Below are 27,751 nucleotides of genomic sequence, written 5' to 3' on the forward strand. Positions count from 1 at the left end.
GATCAATCTTTTTTGTTACCCAGCGTTACCTTTTCATCTTCACATTTCCCTAGTCCTAGTCACTTAGAAAATAATTATGACTTGACAATTGTTAGGGCCTGAATTCACGACCAAGAAAGTGAAGTCTAAAGATAAAGAGTATGTAAAGCTTTCTTATATTTGCGCTATCGATACGATTCAAATGTTTACCCTTTCGGAGTTTATAGGTGGGTTGAACCAGAGATAAGGAAGAGGACACAGTTACGAAGACTTCTAGGTAAAGGCATTTTCAAGGGGTTCCATGCTCTTTTTTGAAATTCTTATAAATTCCCTTTCGTAATAATCTTTTACTATAAACTTTCAGCTATTGTGGACTATGGGTAGCTTTTTACTAGATTCCTAAAGGTACCGACAGGGGTAGGACTAAAAAGGAGGATTATAAACATATTGCAACTGGCTGTCGACCACATAGATTTGTACGGTACCTTTTTACGCTTCCAGGCATTTCTACTTTAGAAATTCCTTCACAAATGTCTTTTATGGTAATATATGACAATTTATCCGAACTGCGGTAAATGCGGTTCTTTCCCACTTTCTAAGGTTATAATGACAAAAGGGTTAAGGCGGCTAGGAAACGTCCTGTGATGAAAGATGACTTATTCCTTAAAATCGTCCTTTGGGGTGGGAGGTCGTCCCCAAATAGGGTGGGAGTGGGTCTTAAAGAAGAATTTAATTGAAATTGGAACTTCTTGGGAGGGTTAAAGACTGTGGCTTTGAATAGATTATGATGGATGAAGACCATGCATTGCTGTGTTGGCCTCGGGAAGCTTGGTGCTATAGTGAGTTGTTAGTAGCAGTTGTAGTAGTCTATGATAGAGTTGTCGAGACCAATTTACAAAAAAAAAACAAACATATAAACATGACCAAGAGCTTTAAAATGAGCTATTAAACATCGCTCTACGCTGCTATAGTCGACTGTTACTTCTGCTGGTTACCCCTCGACTTCTGAAGCTTACTGGGGGGATAGGAGGGAGAGTGTACAAGAGGCAGGATGTTAAAACTTAGGTTTAAGGTTTTTGACCGTAGAGATTATCTCTGTATCCCTTTCATGCCTACTGTCATTTCGACTCCAGAAAAAGAACAAAAAAAATGCCATTTTTGATGAAATTTGGCAATTAATGACAGTGTTATCAAAGCGAAATCGCAAAAATCGTGTAGATATACAAACTATCTTTTGAAGAGACCTTAAAGACCTCTCAAAGATCGCTGCAGTAGCCTGCTAGTTCTCTGAGTCAGGAGACGATTCGTGAAAAATACTAAGTGGGTGGGGAGAGGGAAACTTAAAGGAGGCATATTCAAAACCTCAGGTTAAGTGCTTTCAACCATGATGATTATAGTAGCAGGACTACCCATTTTGTTCTTACCAGATTTTCCGTTCAGGACATGGCACCAAAAACCCAATCTTTGGGTTCATATGGATCTTTGTGACGTCGTTATCAAGACAAATTTATAAATAGCAATTAGATATATAAAACTCCTTTTTAATGAGCCCTTAAACAGCTCCCTATGACGTTCCAGTGCCCCACTAGTAACGAAGAAATAAAACAGAAAAAAGGTTGCATGGTTGCACACGTCAGTGCCACCCATGAAATAAAGTGATTATCCTTGCTTTTCAAGGTGGTGGGCTCGAAGTTCCTTATGCAAGATTTTCGACAGTGAAGATCCTCACGATGTACTTTTCTTTTCGATTTGACGCTATTTACGAGGGATTTCAGGCCTTTTTTCAAAATTCTTGTAAATGTGTTTTCAAAATGGCATTTAACTATTAACGTTAATCGAAATAATAGTTATCATTCCTGGATCTTCTAAAAATGGCTATATGTTCTCAATGGACAGATTTCCTTAAAAGTGTATTTTAAACGTTTGATTACTGTGATCCGTGGTTCACTTTTTACTAGGGCCGTGGTTCACTCTTTACTAGGTTGTAGCTATCACTGCTACCATTATCACATTCTTCAGAGGGAGTCCTCATTCGGCATAGCCTCTTATTTTTTTTTGGTGATAGGAAGTCATTGCTATCTTCATCGTTAGTTGTATTAGAAAGGTTAAAGTGTAATTAATTAGAAAGTAATTTTTGCATTAAGTCAATTACTCCGTTGAACTTTATTACTGCGTAAATAATTGAGTAATTAGAAAGGTACCATATTTTAATTCGGGTCGCACACAAATTTTGCTCGAAAACATGTTTGCAAACGAACAACCTATACAAATGACATGCTTCAGACCCAGGGCTGATTGATAAATTTTAGGAGAAACGCTATCTTATGGTAAAATTTTGCGTTGAACGTTAGACCGGATCGACTCCTGTATGACTGAAGGATTCTATACCCTTATCTTTCCAATATTCTCCTAAAACTACGATCACAATGGCTCCTCAAATCAAACTGATGGTCGTAGAATGATTCTTTTGAACAGAAATTGTGACTTCTAGTCCCTTTTTATGAGTTAGAAGTGACTTGGAGGTAGAAAGACCCCTGCCTTGTTTTTCATTCGGGGTTCTTTCTTGCAAAAGCTCGATCTAAGACCGAAGGTTAAAATGGTTATGCCGATAGGAAAAAAGAAAGCATGCAGAACATCGTAATTTCGGAAGAAAGCTCCTTGAAACTCTGAATATCAGGGGCTTTCAGAATTTTACAGTGAGAGAAGGAGGCAAAACCCAAACTCTTGTTTGTAGGGATTTTCGTTCGTTTCAAGCTTGACTTGCTTGTTCAGTATACTTTTCAATCGTTTTCAGAGAATATTAAGTGTGAAAATTGAAATGAATCAAAACACACTGTGCGCATACAGGTTGTCAAAAGGGCGTATCAGCAATATCTTAGGAGTGGCTTGGAGTACAAAGTTGAAACTTACTGGGCTTGGTGTAGGGGATTTTTGGACAAACAAATAGGCAAATATTTGCATGCTACTACTAGTTTTATTACTTTAATAGGCCTACTGATATTGTTAGTATTCTACTTCTTCCGCTAATATTGCTACTAAAGCTACGAGTATTAAAGTGTAAACTTCAAGGAATGCTGAAACTATATGCCATTACTGAAGCTAAGGATGTTAAGGTGAAGCTTTCAAGGAATATTTAGGGGGATGTTTAACTAAATCAAAACACACTATGAGCATGCAGATTGCTAAGAGAATGTACCACTAATATCTCTGGAACAGCTTAGATTATTATGTTGAAACTTTCATGGCATATTGAAGTTGATTTCTAATTAATTAAAAGTTACTAAATGCATACTGCTACTACCACTACTACGATTCACTGCAAAAAGTGATGCTGATGACACGAAGGTGTAACTGCCAGGGAATGTGTAGGGATGGTTTCGACTAAATCAAAATAAACTATATTTATACAGGATTTCAAAGGGCATAAAATTATTATCTTATGAACAGCTTGAACTATTAAGTTGAAGCTTTCAGGGCATGTTTGGGGGGGGGGTGAACTAGCCGAAAGGCACTGCATGCAAATTACCACTACTGCTACTATTATGAATGCTATGACTAATACTTCTACTGAGGCTAAAGGTAACAAGGAGAAGGTTTCGATGAATATTTAGGGGGCAAATGGACTAAATCGAGTTCCTTTATTAACTAGATTGATCCGTTTTAGGAAGAAAAATGCGATGGGGAAGGTTTAAAATTTAGAAGAAGCGAGGGGTATGCTTCAACTTAGCCATGTTTAACAGCGGTTCTTATGATGTAATAGTCAAAGGGATTATGTATAAGAGCAACAAATTAAACCATAGTGAAATTCTGCTTGATCCCAAAGGCTTCAACTTGATTCCCAAGCAATTCCAGACATTTGTTTTTTTTTTACCTGGACACTTACCTATGAATAAATTTTATAAATCGCACAGAAGTTTAGTATAAAAACGTCTGGACAGATCAGAGACAAAAATTCTAATCCCTTCCTATTCCCCGCCGCTAAAGTAAAATTTTAAGTCCACTTTTCCAACCCTTTTCTCTTCCTTTCCCCAGCGGTACCCTCAAACAATTCCCAATTTTATTATAACATTTTCCAAATATTATTACAAGTATGCATAATAATTGCAGAACATAATTTACGCTTTACTGAAAAAAATACAAATGAATGTGCATTGTCAGTTTAATATACATATTCTGGTATTTATTCCTTAAAATGTTAACAATATTCTATTTATTAAAGCTGTAAAAGTCAAAATACTTTTTTTTTCCAGGAAAGTGCAAATTATGTTCTGGCCTTCTTAAGAAGGCATTATTTTGTGGAAAAAGTTTTTTTTAATTAATTTCTCTTAGTTTTATATTTACATAGTTTTTTCAGGTAAAAAGAAAATAACAGTTAAAATTTTTTCGGTTTTTCTTTACAAATTTACAGTTTAGCCGGCTATTTGTATTCTGGAGAAAATTTTTCTACAATTTTTAACAACAAACAACCTTTCAAAAATCTGGACACAAATAGTAGTGTTTAATTTAGTTTAATACCTTCTTTAGTTGACCTAAACTTAATACCATTCGCCATAAAGCTATCTATAGGCCTACTCTTTGACAGCCCAGACATACTTACACTCTTTTGATTTGGTTAAATTTTAAGAGCAGAAGTAGTAATAAAAAGTAGCCCCGAAAGTTTGAACATAATACCCTCAGTCGTTTTTGGGATATTGCTGAGATGTCTTATTGGCAATCAGCATAGACACAGTGCCTTTTAATCTTAAGGAAACATTTAGTTTTTAGACATAATGGGCAAATTGCATAACTTTGGGGGGGGGGGGTTGACCTACGCAATAGCCCTAGAGATACAGCTACAAGACCGGTTAGCTGAACAAAATGGCTATCTTAAATTTTGATTAGAAGTGTTTGGGAAATTATGAGCTAAAGAGGAAGGCTGATTGCCCTCCAACCACTTTTCACTCTTAAGAAGGGTACTAGAACTTTGGATTTCCAATCAAATTAGCTCCTTGAAAATATCATTAATATTACCAGCTATGATAGAACGGTGCTGCCCATGATATTGCTTATATCACTAATGGATCCATGAAGGACGGGGAGAACCCCCCCCTCCCAAATATTTTCTGGCACCCTCTTAAACCGTTTTTCTTTTAATTTTTTTTTTAACTTTTTTTATAATAGATTTGTCAATTCGGTCAATTATTGGCACCTTTGTCACATTGGGCCTCCCCACAGATTTCCCTCTAGATCCGTCCCAGGCTTATATGGCCTTTTAATACTTGCATGCGTACAGTTTTTCATTTACTTGAAACTTCCCTAAATGTTTCAGCTTAATGCCCTTAGTGTTATTAGTTACAGTGACCGTAGAAGTAGCATCAAAAGTAAACACTTAATGCCTTCTGGCTAGTTCAAAATCTGTCACAACTTACCCTGAAGGGTCTAACTTAATAATGTAAGCCACTATTGTGATATCGCTTTGTCATCCTATTATCATTTACAAGATCATAGTTCGTTTTGGTTTAGTTCAGGTTCCACCTAAATATTCCTTGAAAGCTTTACCTTAATACCCTTAGCTTTTGTAGTAGCAATAATTGTAGTAGCAGTATGCACATAGCATCTTCTTTTCAACATCTACTTAAACACACGATGGAATTTTTAAATTAATACCATTAACCGGTCCCAAAGTATTGCTGATACGTCCCCTTGACAACATATGTGGACATAGGGTGTTTCGATTTATTTCAGTACAGTTACAATATTTCCCAAAATTTTCACTTTGATGCTCATAGGTTTATTAGCAGTAGTAGTAGAACCAGTAGTTATGGCAGTAGCAATAGGAGTAAAGTTAATAGCAGGGACGAATCCCCAGCGTTTTTTATTCGAGGGATCTACTAATGCATAATATATTTTTTCCAAATTATTGGGGGTGGGAGGCGACTGCCTCCTTGCCCTCCCCAAACGGCATTCCCTGGTTAATAGTAGCAGTCTTAGCTCTAGTAGCAGTAATAATAATAGTAGCAGTGATAGTAGTTGTTGGAATAGAAGCATTAGTATTATGATGCAAATACTGTCTCTTGGTTAGTTCAACATCCCCCGAAACAAGTGTTATAAGTTGTAATTTCACATGTGAAACTGTTCCTAGGACATTGCTGATATGCCCTTTTGAAAACCTGCATACGCATGGCAGGTTGTCATCCTTACAGCAGAAACTTTCAGAACTATTTTCTAAAAATTTTACCTTCATATCTTTATAGTTGTAACAGTAGTCACAGCAGTAGTACAACTACTCAACTTAATTAAATTAGCCATTGCTATGACTTCGTCGATTTGCTCTTTTGACAACCTGCATATATATATCTTCCTTGAAAAATTTCATCTTAATGCTCTTAACCTTACAAGTAGTTGCAGTAGAAGTAGCAGTTTGAGCAATAGTAGTAGTAGAATTAGTAAATGTTGCAGTATTAGTAGTATTGGTAGCAGTGTTGATATATTACCTTATGGTCAGTTGATCTTCCCCTTTAAGTATCCTCTGAGAGTTTCAACTTAATACACAAATCAATTCGTATGATGCGGTATTTGGCAATCTAAATGCACATATAATCTTTTGTTAGTTGGAATTTACCATGAATATTCTCTGGAATTTCACCTTCACATACTTAGCCTTAATGCTACTATTATCACAGTAGTTGCGTTGGTAGTAGAAGTAGCAGCAGCATTAATAGCGGTGGTAGCATGTGCATATTACGTTCGCTTTATTGATGCCCCAAAAGTTTCACCTTGACACGGTAAGTCGTTCCAAAAATATTGTCTAACATCAAAATTTCCGGTTTCCCCCTTCAGCTCCCTCCAATGTCACCGTATCTGGTCGGGATTCAAAATAAGAGCTCTGAAGCACATGGTTCTTCTAAATATCAATTTTCGTTAAGATCTGATCACCCGTTCGTAAGTTACAAATATCAAATTTTTTCTAATTTTCCGAATTAGAAGACATATGTTCATTTTGAAATCCTTGTGACGCACTATTCACCTTAATACTCGAAGCCTTAGAATTTGTTGTAACTGAAGTAGCAGTTGGAATAGTTTAGTAGCAGTAGTAGCATTAGTAAAAGTAGAAGTGGTATTAGTGCTAGTAGTGACATGCATATAGTACTTTTTTGTCAATTGATATTCCCCTTTAAGTATTCTCCCAAAGTTTCATATTAATAATCAAGTCAATTCTTGAGGCACACCCTTTTAACAATTTGCATACGCATAGTGTGTCTTGCTTAGTTTAAATTCTCCTTCAATATTCTGTCAAATTTCAAACAGTTCGTGGTAACGAACTGTAGTAAGGAGCGACCCGGCACAATAGTAAACGAAACTCTAAAAATCAGAATTTTGATGCTAAAAGATGCATCAAAAGAATTTTATTTTCATGCTGATTTTAAATATATAAGTTTCATCAAATTTAGTCTTTGTCATCAAAAGTTACGAGCCTGAGAAAATTTAGCTTATTTTGGAAAATAGGGGGAACACCCCCTAAAAGTCATAGAATCATAACAAAAATTATGCTATCGCATTCAGCGTATCAAAGAACCCATAGCAAAAATTTCAAGCTCCTATCTACAAAAATGTGGAATTTCGTATTTTTTGCCAGAAGACAAATCACGGGTGCGTGTTTATTTGTTTGTTTTTTTTTTCTTTTCCCCAGGGGTCATCGTATCGACCAAGTGGTCCTAGAATGTCGCAAGAGGGCTCATTCTAATGAAAATGAAAAGTTCTAGTGCAATTTTTAAGTGACCGAAAAAATTGGAGGGCACCTAGGCCCCCTCCCACGCTCATTTTTTCCCCAAAGTCAACGGATCAAAATTTTGAGATAGCCATTTTGTTCCACATAGTCGAAGACCATAATAACTATGTCTTACTCCCCCACAGTCCCTGGGGGAGGGGCTGCAAGTTACAAACTTTGACCAGTGTTTACATACAGTAATGGTTATTGGGAAGTGTATAGACGTTTTCAGGGGGATTCTTTTGGTTTGGGGGGTTGGGTTTAGGGGAGGGGGTTATGTGGTAGGATCTTTCTTTGAAGGAATTTGGGGGAAGAGAAACTCAATGAAAAGGGCGCAGGATTTTTTAGCATTACTATTTAAAATAAAACAATGAAAATGTAAACATGAAAAAGTTGTTTTCAGTTGAAAGTAAGGAGTAGCATTAAAACTTAAAACAAACAGAGATTATTAAGCATATGAGGGGCTCTAAAAATACTCTACCATAAAGAGCGAGGTATTTAGGAGGAGTAATTTCAACTACTTATTCTACGGCCTTTCTGATTCTGATTTGATTTTAAGGAATTGGGACAAAACTTAAGCTTTAGTATAAAGAGCGAGGTATTAACGAGGGGACAAAGCCCCTCATATACATAATAAAAATATAAGAATATAAAAGTTTGTTACGTAAGTTAATTCTTAAGTTACGTATATTTTTTACTAATAAAAACATTCGTTAAAAATTAAAAGTTCTAGTTGCCTTTTTAAGTAACTGAAAAATTGAAGGGCAATTACACCTCCTTCCCCATCCCTTATTTCTCAAAATCGTCTGATCAAAATTAAGAGAAAGCCATTTAGCCAAAAAAAAGAATTAATATGCAAATTTCATTTTAATAATTTATATGCGGAGAGCCAAAATCAAACATGCATTAATTCAAAAACGTTCAGAAATTAAATAAAAAAACTAGTTTTTTTAACTGAAAGTAAGGAGCGACATTAAAACTTAAAACGAACAGAAATTACTCCATATATGAAATGAGTTTTCCCCTCTGCAATCCCTCGCTCTTTACGCTAAAGTTCAACTCCTTGCCACAATTCTAATTTTTAAAACAATTAAAAACTTTAGCGTAAAGAGCGGGGCGTTGAGGAGGGAAAAACCCATTTCATATACGGAGTAATTTCTGTTCGTTTTAAGTTTTAATGTCGCTCCTTACTTTCAGTTAAAAAAACTAGTTTTTTTTTATTTAATTCACCTTCATACGCGTAGTCTTAATTGTACTAGTATCATAGCAGTAATGGTTGTAATAGGAACTGTAGTAGCAGTAATACTGTATAATTATTAGTAGTAACAATAGTAGCAGCAGTATTAATAGCAGTAGTAGCAGGTACATTTTGCCTTTTGGTCAACTGAACATCCCACTCATGATGCCCTTGAATATTCCTTTCGATACGATAAGCCGTTCCAAAAATATTGCTGATACGCCCGCATCAGCCACATAGTAGGTTTTGATTTAGTTCAACTTTTCCCTCAACATTTCCTCAGAAATTATTTTCAATGTTATCAGCCTTACTAGTGCTCACTACAGAGGAAATATTTTTTAGTGATAATAGTGGTAGTCGTAATAGTACTTGTGGTAGCAGTAGAAGCACCAGTAATTGTTGTAATAGTAGCGTGCAAATATTGCCTTTTTGGTCAATTGATCATCTCCCTTGTCATTTCCTGAAAATTCAAAATTAATATATTCAGTCATTCCTGAGTTACACCCTTTTGACAACCCTTATACACATAACATGTTTCGGTTTAGTTCAACCCCCCCCTCAACATTCCCTGAAAGACTCATCTTATTGCTTTTCGTATTTTGGCCTTGGGGTGGGGGGGTTGACTTCCCCAAAGGCATAATTACTGAACGTTTTGACAATGCTGAATAAATTTATGTCTCAAAACTTTGGTCGAATGTTTGCTTTGGGAAATGATGGGCGTGGGGGCGGTTTCTTTCAAATCACGTTGACTCTTAAAAAGGGCACTATAGATTCCAATTTAAAATCAAATAAAACCCATTTGAAATATATGCGACCACCCATTCTGTAAAAACCCTATATGCCTCCTAGGCATAACTTAAAGCCCTTGCCGGGGGTTCTAGGGGGTTTTGTCGACCCTGGAGGCATTGTTTTAAGTTCTTTGGACTATATTAAACAAAATTGCCATTGAATAATTTTAATTTGACTCTTAAAGGGGAACTAAAACTTCTAATTTCAACCAAATGAGCAATCCCTGAAGTTTATGCAACCATTCCTTCTATAAGAGCCTTAATTGCCTTAGGGTTTAACTTATAACCCTCACCCTCAGGCTCTGGTGGTTTTATCAATCCCGAAGCCTTGTTATATGATCTTTGGGCTATTTTGAATAAAAGGACTGTCTCAAAGTTTCTATTGGATACATCTCGAGAAAAGACGACGAGTTTGTCTGTGTGTGTGTGTTGGGGGGGGGGGAGGTAGCTGCGCTCTGTTCACTTTGACTCTCAAAAAGGGCATCACAACTTCTGATTACCATTCTAATGGGTCTAAAGCATATACGACCACCATTTCTATAAGAACCTTATATTCCCCAAAGGTATAACTTACAACCCTTGCCTTGAGAGTTGTAGGGGATGGGGTGTTTTCCTCACAGACATAATTTCCAGACCCTTCGGCAACGATGATCAAAACTGCTATCTCCAAATTTTGATCGGGGGTGTTAAGGGAAATGATGAGCGTGGAGGGGGAGACTATCTATCCTTAAATCACTTTGACTCTTAAAAAGGACACTTTAACTTCCGATTTCAAATCAGCCCTAACTGAAGTTTAAACGAACGCCCATTCCTTAGAAAACTTATATACCCTCTGGCATAACTTACTACTTTATCCTCCGAGTACTGGGGGGTTGTGTCAATCCTAGAGGTACTATTATATATTCTTTGGAATATTTTGAACAAAATCGCTATCTCATAATTTCAATCAGATGCGTCTGGTAAAAGGAGGGGTGAGCTAAATGCTCTCCATCACTTTTTATTCTTAAAAAAGAACTACAACTTTTAATTTAACCAAAGGAGCCTCATAATTTCAATCAGATGCGTCTAGTAAAAGGAGGGGTGAGCTAAATGCTCTCTATCACTTTTTTATTCTTAAAAAGGAACTACAACTTGTCATTTAACCAAAGGAGCCTCATCTAAAGTTAAGCAGTCATCCCTTCCACAAACACTTTAAATGCCCCAGGTATTACTACAATCCTCATCCCCAGGCTCTTGTGGTTAGTATCAATCCCAAAAGCCTTGTTCTATAATCTTTGAACTATTTTGAATAAAATGACTGTCTCAAAATTTCTATTGGGTGTATTTCGGGAAAATACGACGTGTGTGTGTGTGACTCGTGAACTAAAATGAACAAAATTGCTATCTCAAAATTTTGATTGGATGTTTTTGGGGAAATGATGAGTGTGGGCGGGGGTGAGCTGTTTGCTCTAAAATCACTTTAGACTCTTAAAAGGGGAACTATAACTTCCAATTTCAAATAAAATGAGCCCAATCTGAAGTTTTATACAACCATCATTCCATAAAAACCTTATATGGCCCTAAGGGATGACTTTCAGCCCTATCCCCAGGGCACTGGCAGGTTGTGTCAACCCTAGAGGTATTGTTACATGTTCGTTGGACTATTTTGAGCAAAATCGCTATCTCACAATTTCAATCAGATTCGTTTGGTGAAAAGAGGGGTAGTCAGGGGGTAGCTGCCCTCCATCACTTTAGACTCTTAAAAGGGAACTAGAACTTCCAATTTTCGACCAAATGAGCCTCCACTAAAGTTTATACAACTATCCCTTCCACAAAAACCTTAAATGCCCCTGGGGCATAACTTAAAATCCTTGCTATACTGATACTTGACTATTTTGAATAAAATGGCTATTTCAAAATTTCTATTAGATGTATTTTGGACAATACGACGCGCGTGTGTGTGTGTGGGGGGTAGCTCACCCCCCGATCACTTTGACCTTTAGAAAGGGCACTAGAACTTTGGATTACCAATTCAATAAGCTCCCTTTATACGACCATTATATGAACTTTATTTGACCACGCTTTCTATAAGAAGTTTATATTCCCACAGGGCATAGCTTAGAACTGTTGCCCTGAGGGACCGGGGGAGGGGTGTCATCCTCAAATACATAATTTCCGGACTTTTTAACTTCGTAGAACAAAATGGCTCTATAAAACCTTATATGCCCCCAGAGCATAACTTACAACCCTTGCCCCGAGGGCAGTCAGTGTGTATGTCGGGGGGGGAGGGGTGTTATCGTCACAGACATAATTTCCAGACCTTTCAACTACATTGAACAAAATGGGAATATCAAATTTTGATCTGAAGTGTTTGGGGAAATGATGGGCGTGGGGGGGCACTTGCCTCCCGATAACTTTCGACTATTAAAAACAGCACTAGTCCTCTCAATTTTCAATCGAATGAGCCCCGTCTGAAGTTTCTAAGACAACTCCTTCTATACGAAGTGCCCTGGTCTAAAAAAAAAATTAATAATAATACATTGTGCCAACATCGCTCTTTACTTAGGCTGCGCTATTGCGATGTCTATGATACCTTTTTTTACTATCTTCATTTAAAAAGTAGAAGAGACCCTTCAACCCTGCCCTGATTAAAAATATGTTTGTGTTTCCAATAACGAAGACTGAAAAAATAAATCTTTACCCATCTCATATTTCTGTGAATCGACATCCTTGATAATCATAGCAAAAGACTTGGTGAATGTGATAAAGGTTAAGCATCTATGTATAGCTTATTTTTCCGGCGTTTAGGGTCCCAGCAAATCCTCAGCAATCAATTTCAGAGGGAGGTGGTGCAGAATGGGTGAAATGCTGAAAATAGGGGATCAACCAAAAATTATTAAAACCTTGAGATTCTGAAGGGGGGTCACGGGCACCAAAGCGCCTATCCGCATATGCCTGAGACTACACTATTTTTTTAATTCCACTTAGACGAGTGGAATAGTTCGTGTACAACAGATTTCAATCAATAGAGCAGCACCTGCTGAAAGCTGTAGACTTTTTGCCTTTGGATGGATTTTAACCTTTTCAGTAAAAATAAAAAACACGCTTGGGTGGAGTAGCCCTTAAATAGTAACTTATTGCTAATGAATAACTGAGATGTTTGACAGAATTAACAAGTCAGTATTTAGGAATAATAAATTCGCTGGCATACCAACGTACGAGATGCCGAAATGATTAGCGTCCTTATGCGACTTGCTGACCCTGGATCGGATCAGTTAAAGGATTTTCCACCATCGGCAGCCATCCGCCCTAGAGGAAACAGCAAATTACCTTTCGTACCTGCACCCCATGGAAGGATTGGTTATCACCTGCGGAAGAACTTGTGAAATTCCCTATGGTTTTCTAAATGCTTTCGGTAAATGACTAACAAAGTGTTTAACTTCATGTATATTATCTTTTAATCTGGTCGAAACAAGTGATCCGCTTTGCATAAAATACATCTCATTTCTATTGGTGACAACTCCCTACATATTTGTATTGTTTTTGCGCGGATAGATCTTTCCGTTCTGCCACGTACTTCCCCCTGAAAGAGTAAGATTTACATCCTAATAGTATGCAAATCACCTTGTTTTTGGCTACTGTTATCATTTTGATGTTCCAAACCTTGTCCCCGCCCCCTATCCTCAAGTAATTGAATCACCCACATGTTTCTAATTCTTCCAAGTTCCCTTTTCTGTAAATACTAATAATATTTTTGGAAAAGCATAATTTCCCACAGAAGTAAAGAGCGAATATGAAACTTAAAACGATCACAAGTTATCCTGTATAAAATATCCAACTTAAAACCTGCATGAATTTCTATGAATAAAGAAAGGAAACCTAAGACGAACGAAAATCACAACGAAGAATGACGGCAAGCTTGGAGTGAATAGAAATCATTTAAAATGACTGTGATGTTGTTGCCACTTCAAGCCCTCAAAAGGCTCGAGTGTCAATTGTACTTTACTGAAAACTAAGTAGATTATTCAAATTAACTTTACCCCAGATTTGAAACGAAGGTTTGGTGAGACAACGACAGGCGGGGCAACAAGCATCTTTTTGACATTCATAGAGACAAAGTGTGTCACTGAAACGGCAGAAAATCTTTGTCCTCTGGGGTTTGTATTTAGCACCCAAGCAGCAGTGAGGAATTTTTTGGATATATGATCCAAAGTTTTGGATCTTTTTCAATGTGTCCTAAGATTTTATTATTTTTCCATATAACGTGCCTTCATTTTACAAGCTTGCACCCCCCCCCCCCCAAAAAAAAAAATATATATATATATATTACCTTATCATTACTCGAAACAAAAATCCTGTAAATAGATCTGGCATGCACAGTCACCCGAACAGTAAAATTTCCAAACTATTTTGACTTCAAAAAAGTTCAATATGCTATCAATTTTGATTTTTTAAACTTCCATTTCATGTGTATCAGAATAACTATATATGAAAACTTCTAGTAACTGAGCATTTACGTTTAGAAGTAAAAAGGACTCTATTTTTGGGTTTATATCGGCTGGTAAAGGGGACCCTTTCCCCTGTGTATACGTGCGTACCAATAGGTGTGCGGGCTTTGAGCCTGCAAAGCAGCAGGCTATACGGTGTCCCTTTATAATATTCATTCATATTTTCTTTTGGTAGGACAGAGGATGAATCCATAGTATGTTCCACTTCAGACACAGACATGGGACACCCGAAATATTTTTCCGCGATTGTGAGTGAGACAAAAATGGGGTAAATTATATCAAAATCTTGGGACCACAAGGCTACAACAATAAAATGAAGCATTTTATGAGCGTATGGGGTTCAAAGATGGTCCCTGTGTATATGCACGCATACATTGTATGGTCTTTGTAAGATCTTTTCGTAAGTTTGAATCAGTATTGTCATACGATATATTTTGCAACAAAATTACTATACTTCTAAAACAACAGTTTAACAAACAGGCCACTTATTAAAGGAGACTTAGTACTTTGTTGTGCAATAAAATAGTTAATCTCTTTCTTGCTTTACTGATTTAATCTTACTTTATTTTTTCAGGTTTTCTTTTCACGTAGTTGTACTGTTTACCATGTAGCATGTTTAAAAAGAGCCAGAATCTTTGAAGGTGCCGCTCTCCTTCTATTTGTAGTTTGCCGACTTGTTCTTATCTTGTATGCTACAGCATATTTACCTGCATCAGGTAACGTCTACATGGTTTGTACTACTGCTAATTAACACCATAATCTTGTCAACTAGATTGTTTGACATAAGTGTGGCATTTAAAATTGTGTTCTTATCGTAAACTGCAGGAATTCGCAGGTCCAAAACACGTAGCTAAGTTGTAGATTGGTTTACTCGGGAGAAAGGGTAGTCTGCCTCACCATTCGGCTGGCTAGTATCTTCGAAACCGCTTTTTTTTTTATCGGACCCATCTTTTTTTAGCATTTTGTCATGTTATTTGTGCTTTTTAAGGTTATTAATGGAGGCTCAATTGATAATTTTGACTTACAAAGTAGTCTGATCTTGAAAATAGGCTAAGGCTTGCCATCTAGAAACTAATAATATTTTAAAAAATTCTTTAAATTATGTTTCGAATCAAAATGTAACAAATGGGTTAAACACAGAGCAAGTAAGATGCCTGCATTAAAAAGCGGTTATCATAAGTTGCAGCAAAAGGGATATTTCGTTCAAAATTTACTTTGAAGTCTTTGGATCGAGAGGTTTCACCCTCTTCAAAAGCTTCTCCCAGTAAATAGTATCCTTAAAATCTATCACAGGGTCCCTGACTTAAGGTTTTAGAAAGATCTGATGTTGGTAATATTTTTATGGCAATATCTGCCCCACTTACGATTTTTCCAACAGCCTCAATAAATATTGTAGTTTTACAACCAATTTTATGGCCCAACCCTTCCCCCCTACAAAATCTGGATATTTATGTGCTGATATCCAGCTATTGAACAAAAGCTAACATTATATTTTTTACATAATATTAAGCGGATATGACAATTATTTGGGTGGTGAAGTGGGACCTGTTTAGTGAGTCGTGTTCCCTATATAATGGAGTTAGGACTACCCCTCTACCCTCTCATTTATTGGTGTGTAATGTGGCATAGTTTGTAAACTCGAGATTAACACACACTACTTGCGAACTACATTATTGCAGTTCTTGATAAATGCAAGGTTTGGCAGCGTAATAGATAAATAATTATATTATTTTGCGAAAATAGAAATACAAACACATAAAAATAAATGCGGAAAATACCGTGATACCTTTACTATCACCATTCAGTCCTTCATTGTCTTTGAATAATTTTCAGAAAGTCACCTTAAGGGAGAAGTCGTAAGCCTGAAATAACTTTTGTGCAAGTAGACGTGCTCTAGCAGGTAAGGTCAGGTCTACCCAAGCATTTCGAAAACATGCATTAGAAACAAAATGTTTGTCTTCTATTTAAAATGAGATGGAAATTCTAAAGAAAGAAAAAATATCCGAAGCCTTTATACAAATATAGGCTTAATTCCATTAAAAATTAGCAACTTACGCGGGACAGAGAAAAACTCGAGCTTGAGCCCAAGAAATCCATAGCTTTCCCAAATTTCTAGGAATTTCTTATTCAATTTATGAAATGTGTTTTGGTGGATTTATTTAATATTTTTTAGTATTATTGCCCCCTCCCCCAAAAAGTATTATTATTTAGTATTGTTTGCCTTCTCCTGTCTAATGTCATCAGCTATACTTCCTTTTTTCAGTTTAAAAGCAAAAGGTATAACACAGATTTCGTTAAACGAATCTTAGCCTGTTTAAAAATCCGAATGATTAGCATTTAAAACATTCAGAGCCCGTAATTTGCATAATATCATTGACATTTGGTGTTAAAAAAAGTAAAACAAATGTTTACAATGGCTTTATTTTTCAAGAATCAGCAAATGTTGAATCCGTTAAATTCTACTAGTCCAATAGTTTTTGGAACTAAATACCCTTTTTGCGGTATTTTATTCGCACACAAACTAAATAAAAATCAGACTAAATCTCAAACATTTTCAATGCATAAAGAGTTTATTGATAGCCATTTTGGAGGGGACTACCCCGCGAATCTTTGATGTCATTTGTAGTAGATTTTGTTCGTTTTTAAGTGTTCATTGGTTATTTATATAATTTCTTTTTGTTTCAGGCTTCGTTTATTCATTCATAGTACTTTCTATTCGTTTTGGGTTTACTTAGAATTTGGCTTTATTTATGGTCGGTTTAGCTTTTAATATTAGTTTTACTTTCCTTTAAACGTTCTTTTTTGTATCTGTTTCTGTTGTTTTTTAATTTGCAGAGTTTTATGACGAGTTATAATTTTAGCAGAACTTATAAATTTATCTACAGTTTTTCTGCTTATGAACTATAATGTTGGATTGCAAATTAAATATTAATACTCAGTCTAAATTTTAAATCAGATTGTTTAATGCTGCAATTTCTTAGATAGCATTCTTATCAAAAATTGGGTGATGGATTTCCAACCATACACAACGTCATATTCAGGGGGTCACCGGGTCTGAACGCTTTCCCCTCGAAATTTTTGCGTGACTCATAAAAAAAAGAAAATGCATATAAAACAATTAATGTGTTTTCAAAGTTTTTTTAAGCCCTATGCCCCCCACCCGAACAAAAATCCTGGACTATACATTTAGATTTTTGGTATTCTATAGGGTTTAAGTCGTCCTGTCGGCACCTGAATATAGACGTGTCTCATTCCAGCTTTTTACTGATAGAATCTTTTAACCTTCTGTTTTTTCCTATGCATATTTATTTGTTTAAATAACTTGATCATTTATCTTTGTCTTTTGAAGAAATAAAGTTTTTTATTTGTTTTTTAAGGATACCTTCAACCTTATCAACGTGTTTTTATTTCAAGAGATACGATGGGGGATTTTTTTACTATTAGCTCCAAATAAAATTCTTACCCCTACCCTGAAGGGTAAGAAATTTGTGTTAACATAAAGTACGATTGTTGCAGAGACATCAATTGTGGATCGGTGTTGTTAGTGCAGGGAAGTTTGAGAGCTGTCTTCATGCCTCCCATCATACCGTACCGTCATCCAATTGCAAGGATAGACAACAGCTACGGTAGAATAGCTGTGGGTCGAGGTACGGGGCAGCAAAGTTATCGAGTCAACGAACAGGGACTACAGCGTTGCAGACTTTAAAGATTTTCTTGGGGTTGATTGCCTGAGATTGGTTTCCTCTTACTTTGCTTACTGAGAATTTGACAGCTTTGAAAGGGCTGAGATTCATTTGAAACTTGGCAGATAGATACCTAAACCCTACACCCAAAGCCTGCCCACCAAACTTCAAGTGGATCTAGATACTTTTGTAAGAACAGTGGGGCTCAAAAGTAGCGCCCTCTCTACCATCACGGTCTCATTGGCCCGAAGAGCTTACCTTTTTATATTCAAAGCTCAATATGGGTTTTAATTTCAAAACGAAAATATAAAAATAGACTTGGCAAAATTCTTTGTGGATTGACGCAAGTTCGGGCTCTTCAATTATACAAAATCTAAATACAGCGTGGTCTCCTGCCTTCTTAAATTTCCAACCCAAACCTCCATCAATTACCAATAAATTTAATGCGACTCTTCCTCTACTCACACCCCTTCAACTATCAAACGAAAATATAATTAATAATAGCAATATCATAAAAGCATATTAATAGAACAAAATAAATAAAAAATAAACATTTCATCTTAGTTGTTTTTTTTTTAACTTTCTTTGTCCATCTTTTTTCTACTAAAATGTATCTCTGAAGAAACGGCCAATTCTAAAATTTGAGGTAATTCTACTGTGGTTTCTTGGGTTATTTTCTTTGGATGCATATTTTTTTAGATCTTTTGACCCTTCTGAATATGCTTAATATTCTAAAATTCATATCCGATACCCTTGTGGACTTCTAGGTAACCTTGGGCCAAATAAGGAGGGTATATGTCCTTCAATAGCTTTCAGCACTTTCAATTTACGATCAAACTTACCCCCTCTTAACTTTCCATGACTCTCATAGTTTCAATAATCTGTACGAAATGATCAGGAAAAAAGCAAATAATATAAGTTAAACTCACCGCTCACTATTAATTTTCAGTAGTCTCTTATGATTGTCGAATAATTCTCCTTTTTTTTTCTATGTTAAGGAATAGGCCTATTTTTAATTCAAACTCCCCCATAATATACTCCTATCACAGGGACATAATCAAGTGGGACATGGGGCCCGAGGATCTCGACATTAAAATCCAATTTTTCCATAATTTCTGAGCCCTTCTCATAAAGATTATCCAATGAAATTTTCTTTTATCCATCTCGCCCCCCCAAAAAAAATATGCGTATATTCCTGTCCTGTCATATCGATTTTCTGTAGGGTGTTCAAGATTTTTCAGGAAGGGGCCTAGCTACTAGAAGTAATAACTATCTTGGGCGCGACTCTGACCTATACACTCCCGCATATTATACATTATATTGTTGCATGAATCACATAGCTGTTTTGTTGTTCATGTTCTACTCCTCCTTTTATATATACACCATCGTAAGTACGCAGCTTTTTCTATCATTTTATATTTCTTTTACTTATTTACAATGATCGGACAAGCGGAAACAGCTAGATTCAAAAAATTAGTAGTGTTTGTATCTCTCCTTATCCGCTCATTAACAAAGTGTCAAATGACCACAAAAATATTTTGTGTCAACACCTTGCTGCTAAATATGGGGTAAGAACCCTAAGCAATGATTGCTTTATTATTATTGTACATTTCACTATTTTGAACAGTTTGAAGCAGAGAATAATAAAGAAGGACGAGCCTAAAATAATAAAATGGACAGCACCTTGGAACCTGAGCCATTCTGTGATTGGCTGTTCCGCAATAGCCAATCATAAAATTTGTATTCATGCACCATTAGTGGGAGGGTCTAGCTGTCATTGAGGTAAGCTAATTTCCTAAATCAGTTTGTAAAGTGGTTTTTACCAAGAAAGTTGTGTGAAATGTCGATGTATGATGGGATGGGGATGTTTCCAGCACATACAAGTTCTAGTTTATCTCACCAGCATACCGCCGCTATGCTAGCAGCTAGACAAGGTGCTTCAAATATGACTCATCCGTATTTATATCCACGTGACTATGGATACCCACAACATTTTGTGAATGTAAATCCTGGAATGGAACATATAATTCCAGAGTATCAGCAGGGATTTGTCTTTCCTCCGAACCCAGAATGGCATCAAAACCACTTTCAGCCGTGTTATCGTCAACAGACCTATGAACAAGAGTGGAATGGTGACGGACATTCACAAGGGGCACCAACGCCAGATTCAAGCCCTGGTGGATTACAGATTGCCCATTCTAGTCCCCAAGAACATTACCAGTATGCTCAAAAGTTTTTACAGCAAATACCACATAATGACTCAGTGACAGTAACAGTTGTAAATAATCAGCCAGGACTTAATCATGGTACACCAGATTCGGGTGTAACAGCAAGTGATGGAATTAGTTCTATCGCTTCACCTAGCATGATGCAAAGACCCCTTTCCATCCGATCGCCTTATGAATGGATGAAAAAGCAGAGTTTTCACTGTAACATGCCGCCTGGAAGTAAGTAATTTCTTAAAAGTGTCAATATGCAAACTTAACACTTTCTCATTACAAATATATTAGGCGAAACTGACGTATAGATTTAATCTAATCATGGGCGGAAGAAAAGGTCGCAGCATAACATCTGTTAAAGCATAAGGAAGAAATTTAAAATTGCACCGCATTTTTTGCTACACCGGGTGTACGTAGATATTTATTTCCTTTGGCGGAATTCTTCCAAACAGCAAAAAAATCGAGTTATATTTTTTTTTTTTTTTTTGGGGGGGGGGGGGTAAAACATGTTTAAAGAAGAACCATAGTATTCAAACGTTGTAGACTATATTTAGCATCGTTAGCGCCATAGGAGGAAGATTTTTTATTCACCCCAACTTTGTTTCACTTACATCTAAACGGGTCTGTATGCGGAGAAAGTGCTTCTGGTCTACTCCTACTTCTTCTCATTGCCAATATCACGATTGTAAAAGTTTCTTCCTATAATCTTCAGTATTATTTTTATAAATCATCTGTTTATTACGTTTTAATTTTAATTAACTCCCCCCCCCCCGCGGAATAACCATGTTTATAAATAAGCTATTGCCGTCCTGCTTCTAAGCTCCCTAAGGCTGTTAGATGTTTGTCTTACCCAAGTAAACCTTTGAAACCAATCACATTTTAAATATTAGATTGCTATTTTTTATGTTGATGTTCTTTTCTATGCATTTGTAATTTTTGTGTATTTGGACAGGTTTTCCTCAATCCCCAGAATAATATATAAGTCACTTATAAATGCGGGATATCATAGATTGGCTTTGATTGGATCAAAAAGCCAAGTGCCCCCCCCTAGATTTAGAAAAATACTTTTCTGGGGGTATATTATTGAAAATTGCCTTATTCGGAGATAAAATAGAAAAAACAGATGCATCTCCTTTTGATGTTGGTGAATAAATATTGGCACTTGGATATTATACGCCACTCACTCGAGTTTAAGCCGGGTAAAACTCGAGAATAAATCGGTTTCTTTGTTAGTTTCTTTCAGCTTAGTGTGTATAAACAAAGCAAGTGACAGAATAGATGCGAAATATTTAATTTGGGCTATAGATTTGCATATTAAGGGAAGGGGTAAATTATTTAGACAGTGGGAAGTTAGAAAACAATTCTTGCTTCATAATATGCAGAATAATTGTACCTAACATATATTATACAATATATAATATATTATTATACAATATATATATATATATATAATATATATATATATATATATATACAATATATATATATATATATATATATATTTGGGAGAGAAATATATATATATATATATATATATATATATTATTGGGAGAGTTGCCCTCTCCCAATAATTTGGAGAGAAAAATTATTGCATATCCCGTTACCCTTGGCTATCCGGATATGGACCCTTCTTGCCCCCTCCCAATAAAAATTCTGGAGCTAGACCCCGCGCCTAAGCATAAAATTTGTCAAATGCCGACAAAGTTCAATTTTTCAGCCAGATTTTTGCAATATTCTAAATTATCCTAATAATAGGAGACTGCATTTTAAATCATTCTGCTTTGTAACTGTAGTGACAAGGAGACTGTTTAATTTGTATTTACTTCAAATTTAATGTGAATTAAAAGAGAACCTGAAAGGGTTTATTAACTAATACCTTAATAGACATTATAATAACTGTTAAATTATGAGTTATTTTAATGAGCTGGGGAAAAATATGGATTATATGACTGCTAATGCCCTAATACTTAGTAAATCTCATAGGACTGGTCATTTGCCTTCCTTTTCCTCAAGCTGATGATCATTTTACAGAAATTAATGCACTAAATTAAATACAAAATTTAATCCGAAGATAGTTTCATCGTTTATCGCTCCAGCTGTTAATTTGTTCTCATCTCGAAAGAACAATTAATTTCTTTTTAACGCTATCAAGTTTTTATCCTGCCGGGAACACGCTCAAGACGCTTACCACTTGCGTTGATTGAGGCTTTGAAAATCATCCTAATTCTAATGGCTAAAACAAATTATTGTAGCCTATACGATTTAAAGTTTTTTGGTTTTATCATCTGCAACTTAGAGCACCACTTGATAATTTTACGTTTCTTTAACATCCTTAGCAATAATGTGTGCAGCTAACATAGTTGTCAGATATTCATGTTTATACCAAAATTAATGTAAGCGTGTCTGGCACGTACGCAGGGGGGCCTTCGCCCCCCCCCCGAAATGTTGTGAAATGTTTAATTTCCCCATGGTTTCTTGGGATTTCTGGCAAAAGTAGGAGATTTATTAAGAATCTAGATACATGTGTGAAACCTTTTTTGGGGGTTTTACAGCATTCAATTATCCAGTCAAGTCGCTGCCCAATTATTAACCCATTTTCTGTCTAACTTTGCACCCTCTTTGAAGAAATTAGCAATTGTACTGTTATTTTTTTCCCGTAAAGAGAGTTTGCTTTCCACAGCAAAATAGAATTATCCTTGATTATTAGGGCGTTCGTCCCCCCTTTTCAGGATAAACTAAAGCTTTTAATGGATCAATTTTGGAAACTATCATTTTTCATTAAAATATACGTTTTTGAAATAGAAGAACAACCCCCCACAGCATCCATATTGCAAAGTTAACCCTAAAATTTCGCTTTCAGTGGAATATAATAGATTAATCACTGGTTCTAAATCGCTATGAACATAACCTGAGCCTAAAACGCACTTTTGAGGCTTCAGTCTTCTTCCCCCCATCCGCTACAATAATACAGATTAAAGTTAATCTGTATTTTCCCATATACGTGCTTTTTGCATTACTGAATAAAAAAATTGCTTCTCTATATCTGCTATTTCGAAGGTTTTGCCCCCCCCCCCCCCCCGAAAAAAATTCCTGCGTACGTGTCTGAAGTGTGTCGTATGTCTGGTAGTCGTGGAACCAAAATCATGTTTGGGCTCAAGCCTATAAATATGCTTGATGGTTGGTCTGCCTCCAAAGTTTCGTTTTCCAATTTCTTCCGTCGCGGTTTCATCATTCCTATGAAATATAGAGGGAGATTCAGAATGATCGCACGAATTTCGTGTAACCAAACTTCTTTCGTGTGCAAAGTGGTGGAACCTTTCTTGAAAACACCTGAATTGTGATGTCGATATTTGCATATAAACAGATGCGACTTTCTCTTTGCTTGATTTTTCAATCCAGATTATCTTGGACACTGAAAGTTGTCAGCCGACTGTTTCTAATATAGAAATATTCAATTGTAACTACTTTTTAACTTTACTTGCTCAAAGCAGCCTTCCTTGTCCATTTTGAGGAAGGAATGGACCGTTTTGGAGATATCTGTAAATATATCAAACGTAATTCGCAGTCATTGTCAGTGTAACGCTTCCCTAGCGGTTGATTAGGGGGAAATAAAACAGTGCCGTAGGGAATAGATGGGAAATTAAAATGGAAGCGAACAAGATAGCATCGACAGATCGCTATTAGGCAAAATATTGCATGACAATTAGTCAGCACAGGGGGTACAGCAGGGTCTCAGTTTTACTATTAGTTTCTTTCACAAATAAACGTAGGCTACATCATTATTGTTTTTGTCAGAAAAAACTAAAACTGAAAGAACAATTTATGGCAAATCTTAGTTCCATAAATCTGTTTACTTGTGGTATAGTTCCTTAAATATGAAACAGCATTCTACTATGATTACATATATTATCTAAATTGCACCAGCCGTTGGAAGAACTCATAATCCAAAGGTGTTCTTGAAATTCTGCTGGTGGTGTGAATCCCCATAACGAAAAAATGCTTAGGCTATTCATTCTGTAAAACTCACTTTGGTATACTGGAATATGTTGGAATTACCAAGGACAGTGAAGATGAAATTGATTATTTTAATTATGTATCTAAGAAAATTAGGAAAAATCAACAATTCAATTTTTATTGAAAACTACCTCTGTATGCGCTTATTTCTAGTTACACTTACCAAATTAAAAAAAAAGGAAACGTAGGTGAAAACCAGCAATATTGAGCTGATAAAGTGTGGCATTCAGGGCGTGGCTCCAGCATTTTTATTGGGGGCAAGAGGGGTCCATATCAGGATAGTCAAGAGGCATGGGCTATATAATAATTTTTCTGCAAATCAATAAGGGGTAACTACCCCTTCTTGCCCCCCCCCAACGACACCCCTGATGGTATTAATCAGCTTATAAAGGTGTAGCTTTCCTTTGGAGGTGTTGTAAATCTAAAGAATTTTAATCGTTGCTAAGATTTAACGCTTTTTTTCACAGTTTAACAATGGCGACACTCACAAAAATATGGAAATGTCTTAGCGACTTTATGATTCTGGAATGATCAAAAAAGAAAAATCCTAGATAATCATGGTTTTGGAGTGTGAATCCGATGCCGTTTTTCGGGGAAAGGGACCGTGGGACAAAAATGTCTTTAGTTTGATATCCTTGCCATTTAAAATGTTCAGCTCCAGTCTTCTTTAAACAGTAAAATGTTGCATTGAATATCAATCAACATACTATTGACTGATAGTTCAAATTACTTCTTATAATTTACGTAATGCTACGGTATTGGTAGTTCTACTGCCGAACAAGTAATTTCGGTAAGTTTTCTAAGTAATTCACAAATAAGATAGCTAAGAAATAGATTTGCCTTTAAAATCGGAATTCTGTCCTGGATTCAAATATGACAATCATTTACGTCGGAAAGGAACTTTACCCCTTTCTCCCCTAATGTTCAAATGTATGCCCTGGGTTGTAAATATGCACTGAGTTCTCCTTAAGTCATTGTTTTATCGAACTGATATTATAGTTCGTCAAAATAATGCAAAATGCATTGCATGTATACAAATTGAGAACATATTTGCACACTAGGGGGGAAAATTAAGCTCATTTCGCACTCAAATAAATTTTATATTCCGATTTAGGATAACATTCTGATTCTAAAGATATATGTATTTCTCAGCTGTGTTATTAGTCACTTAGTCGGAAAACTTACCGGGATTTCCCCCTTGATTAATACCTTTTTACCATTTTCGCTTAATACATTAAATTAATTTTGCAGCATTACATGTTACGGAAATATGATTTATATTTGTAGTAAATGCTTATATTTACTTCCTTTGGTTTATACAGTCTTAGAAATTTTGAATATAGGCCTAAGTTTTATAATGTGAAAAAAACTTCATTTTTAAGCAAAAGATGTGTAGCTTACGAAACATCACATTTGAAGGATCATAATATCTTCGGTTAAAAGACTGGAAACAAAACTGAAAGACGAAAAAAGAACGCATTCGGATATACAAAATCTAAAATTCTAACCAACCGCCAGAATCCCTCAGGTGTTAAATAGGGTAATATGCAAAAAAAAACTTAATTGAATTATTTATAGCAAAGTTTTCCTGCTCAGCACTTTTACAGACCATTTTCGGGCGCTTAATCTTTGGATATAAATCGTCTGGCCATCCTGCTAAAAATTAGGCAGTTTTATTTGTTTCTACTTGCGCTTAGCACGGGTAGCACCCACTTTGTCACCCTTCCGACAAGCCTGGTTGGATCCGCTGATGGCGGTGCTTCATTAATCTCGTTTAGGGATTGCAGCCCAACTACAGTTTAGCTTTGACAGAAAGTAACTCCCGAAAGGTTTGCCGACAGACCGAAAGAACAATCTTGATGTCTCGCTTGGGAGTGCGTCAAAAATTATCCACTCGGTAGATGCTTTGAGTTTCCCTGTGACGGATGTTCTAAGACTAGACATCCAATGCTCCATTAATACTTAGATAGAAATCTCCTAGTAGATAAAACAATTAAAGCTTGATGGTTAAGTTACTTTTGGATTTCAAACATCAAGAAGAATGCACCTTTTTATTCGTCAATTTGCTATAAAAACAATTTTAGATGGTAGCCAATAGGTTAACTCACGCAATAAAAATTCGCCTTTATTTAAGTACATGCAGTTTACAGCCACAAGCATTGCTAATAATATCTGACGAAGGTATAAAGCTTTTTAAAGGCGTTTTCGAGTCCAAATCGTGGCATTTAATAAATAACGAAAATTTAAGTTATTGAGCTATTAATGAGAAATATAAAAGCCATGGTCTGCAGCGAGCATGACAGGGAGCATTTGGGCCCGAATCAGGCACTTATACGGAAGTTTTTTCCGGGGGGATAAAAAAAAAATTCAGGGAGGGGGGGTCAAAATAAAAAATTTGGTAGTTTTAATAAGAAATGCCTATACATTTAATAAAATTTAGTATTTCAGGGTGCTAAGACTCCTCTGCTCACGTTCCTGGTCCGATTCCCTTAAATTACAGATATGTTTACAGTTTCTCCTATAATTTCATACATTTTCATCTTACATAGCTACTGTATGCGCCTTTTCGATTTGAACCCCCCCTCCCCCCAAAAAAATGTAACTTTCGGCTGCATTACCTTAAATTTGTAATGCTAAAAGCCGAGAAGGTTACGAGAGTTTAAAAAAGCACAAAAAAGGTTTTCTATCTAACTTATTAAAGTCATTGAAGCTGCAGCGGAACGATAGGGTTCAGTGGGGCTACAGCACTGCCTATTTTGCCCCCCCCCTAATATCCTGCCTAATTTCTAGGTCATGATGACAATAATTGGTGCTGTCATTATAATTGAAAATCATTTCGAACATGTGTATCCTTAAATGAGGACCTGGAAAAAACGTAAATCCATTCTTTGATTTTATTTATATTCTATTACTTTAGCACAGCTGGCCGGCGTACTGAACCATATTCTGAGAATTCTTTTTAGAAACAAAATAATTACACGTTTCCCAAGAAACTTTGTATATGAAAGAACAAATTATTAACTTTAAAATCAGTTGTACCTTTACACCCCTCGAAAATCTAAGAAGTTTTGCTCTATGGTAGAATCCGTGTTTTCATTCACAGTTCTAAATTCGGGGAATAAGCATCAAAAATTTTGGGAAGTTTGGGGGAATATATTAGATTTTTTAATGGCAGCTCGGCCATAGAATAAACTATTAATGTTATTGTTAAATAGGCTGCTGGAGGTTTCAAAAAGAGCTTCGACTTAGTTTATTTTTGGTGTTTCATACGAGGCTGTATTATGAGAATTTTTTTTAGAATTTTTTTTTATAACTTTTTTTTAGGTTGTTTCAATTTTTGTATTTTTTTTTCCTACTCTTGTCAATATTGTTCTTGTGCAATGCAGTTACGTTTCTAATTTTACTGGTAAATATCGGCAGTGGCCTCATTCCATGGATGCTATTAGTGTTAACTATTGGGGAGAAAAAGTTTATTAAAAAGTAATAAATTAAGTTTTTGGTTAATTTGAATCTCTTCACAATTATAAATCATTCGTGTTTTTACAGCTTTAGCATTATCACGGTATATCGGCTAACATATTCACCTTTAAAATGGCA

General features: G+C 35.9%; 2 protein-coding genes across 2 annotated transcripts in view; both read left to right on the forward strand.

Annotated features, from left to right (window-relative positions):
• The window catches only part of LOC136039563 (large ribosomal subunit protein eL24-like), a 126,417-nt gene that overhangs the window by 28,972 nt on the left and 69,694 nt on the right, over nt 1-27,751 (forward strand). The window lies entirely within an intron of this gene.
• Nucleotides 19,714-27,751, forward strand: part of LOC136039534 (homeobox protein CDX-1-like) — a 41,042-nt gene continuing 33,004 nt past the window's right edge. The window contains exon 1 of the mRNA XM_065723341.1: nt 19,714-20,368. Coding sequence (XP_065579413.1) covers nt 19,762-20,368 — 607 coding nt within the window. The 5' untranslated portion in view covers nt 19,714-19,761. The remainder of the gene's footprint in view (nt 20,369-27,751) is intronic.

Source organism: Artemia franciscana, chromosome 2 (assembly GCF_032884065.1).
Source record: "Artemia franciscana chromosome 2, ASM3288406v1, whole genome shotgun sequence".
NCBI lineage: Eukaryota > Metazoa > Arthropoda > Branchiopoda > Anostraca > Artemiidae > Artemia > Artemia franciscana.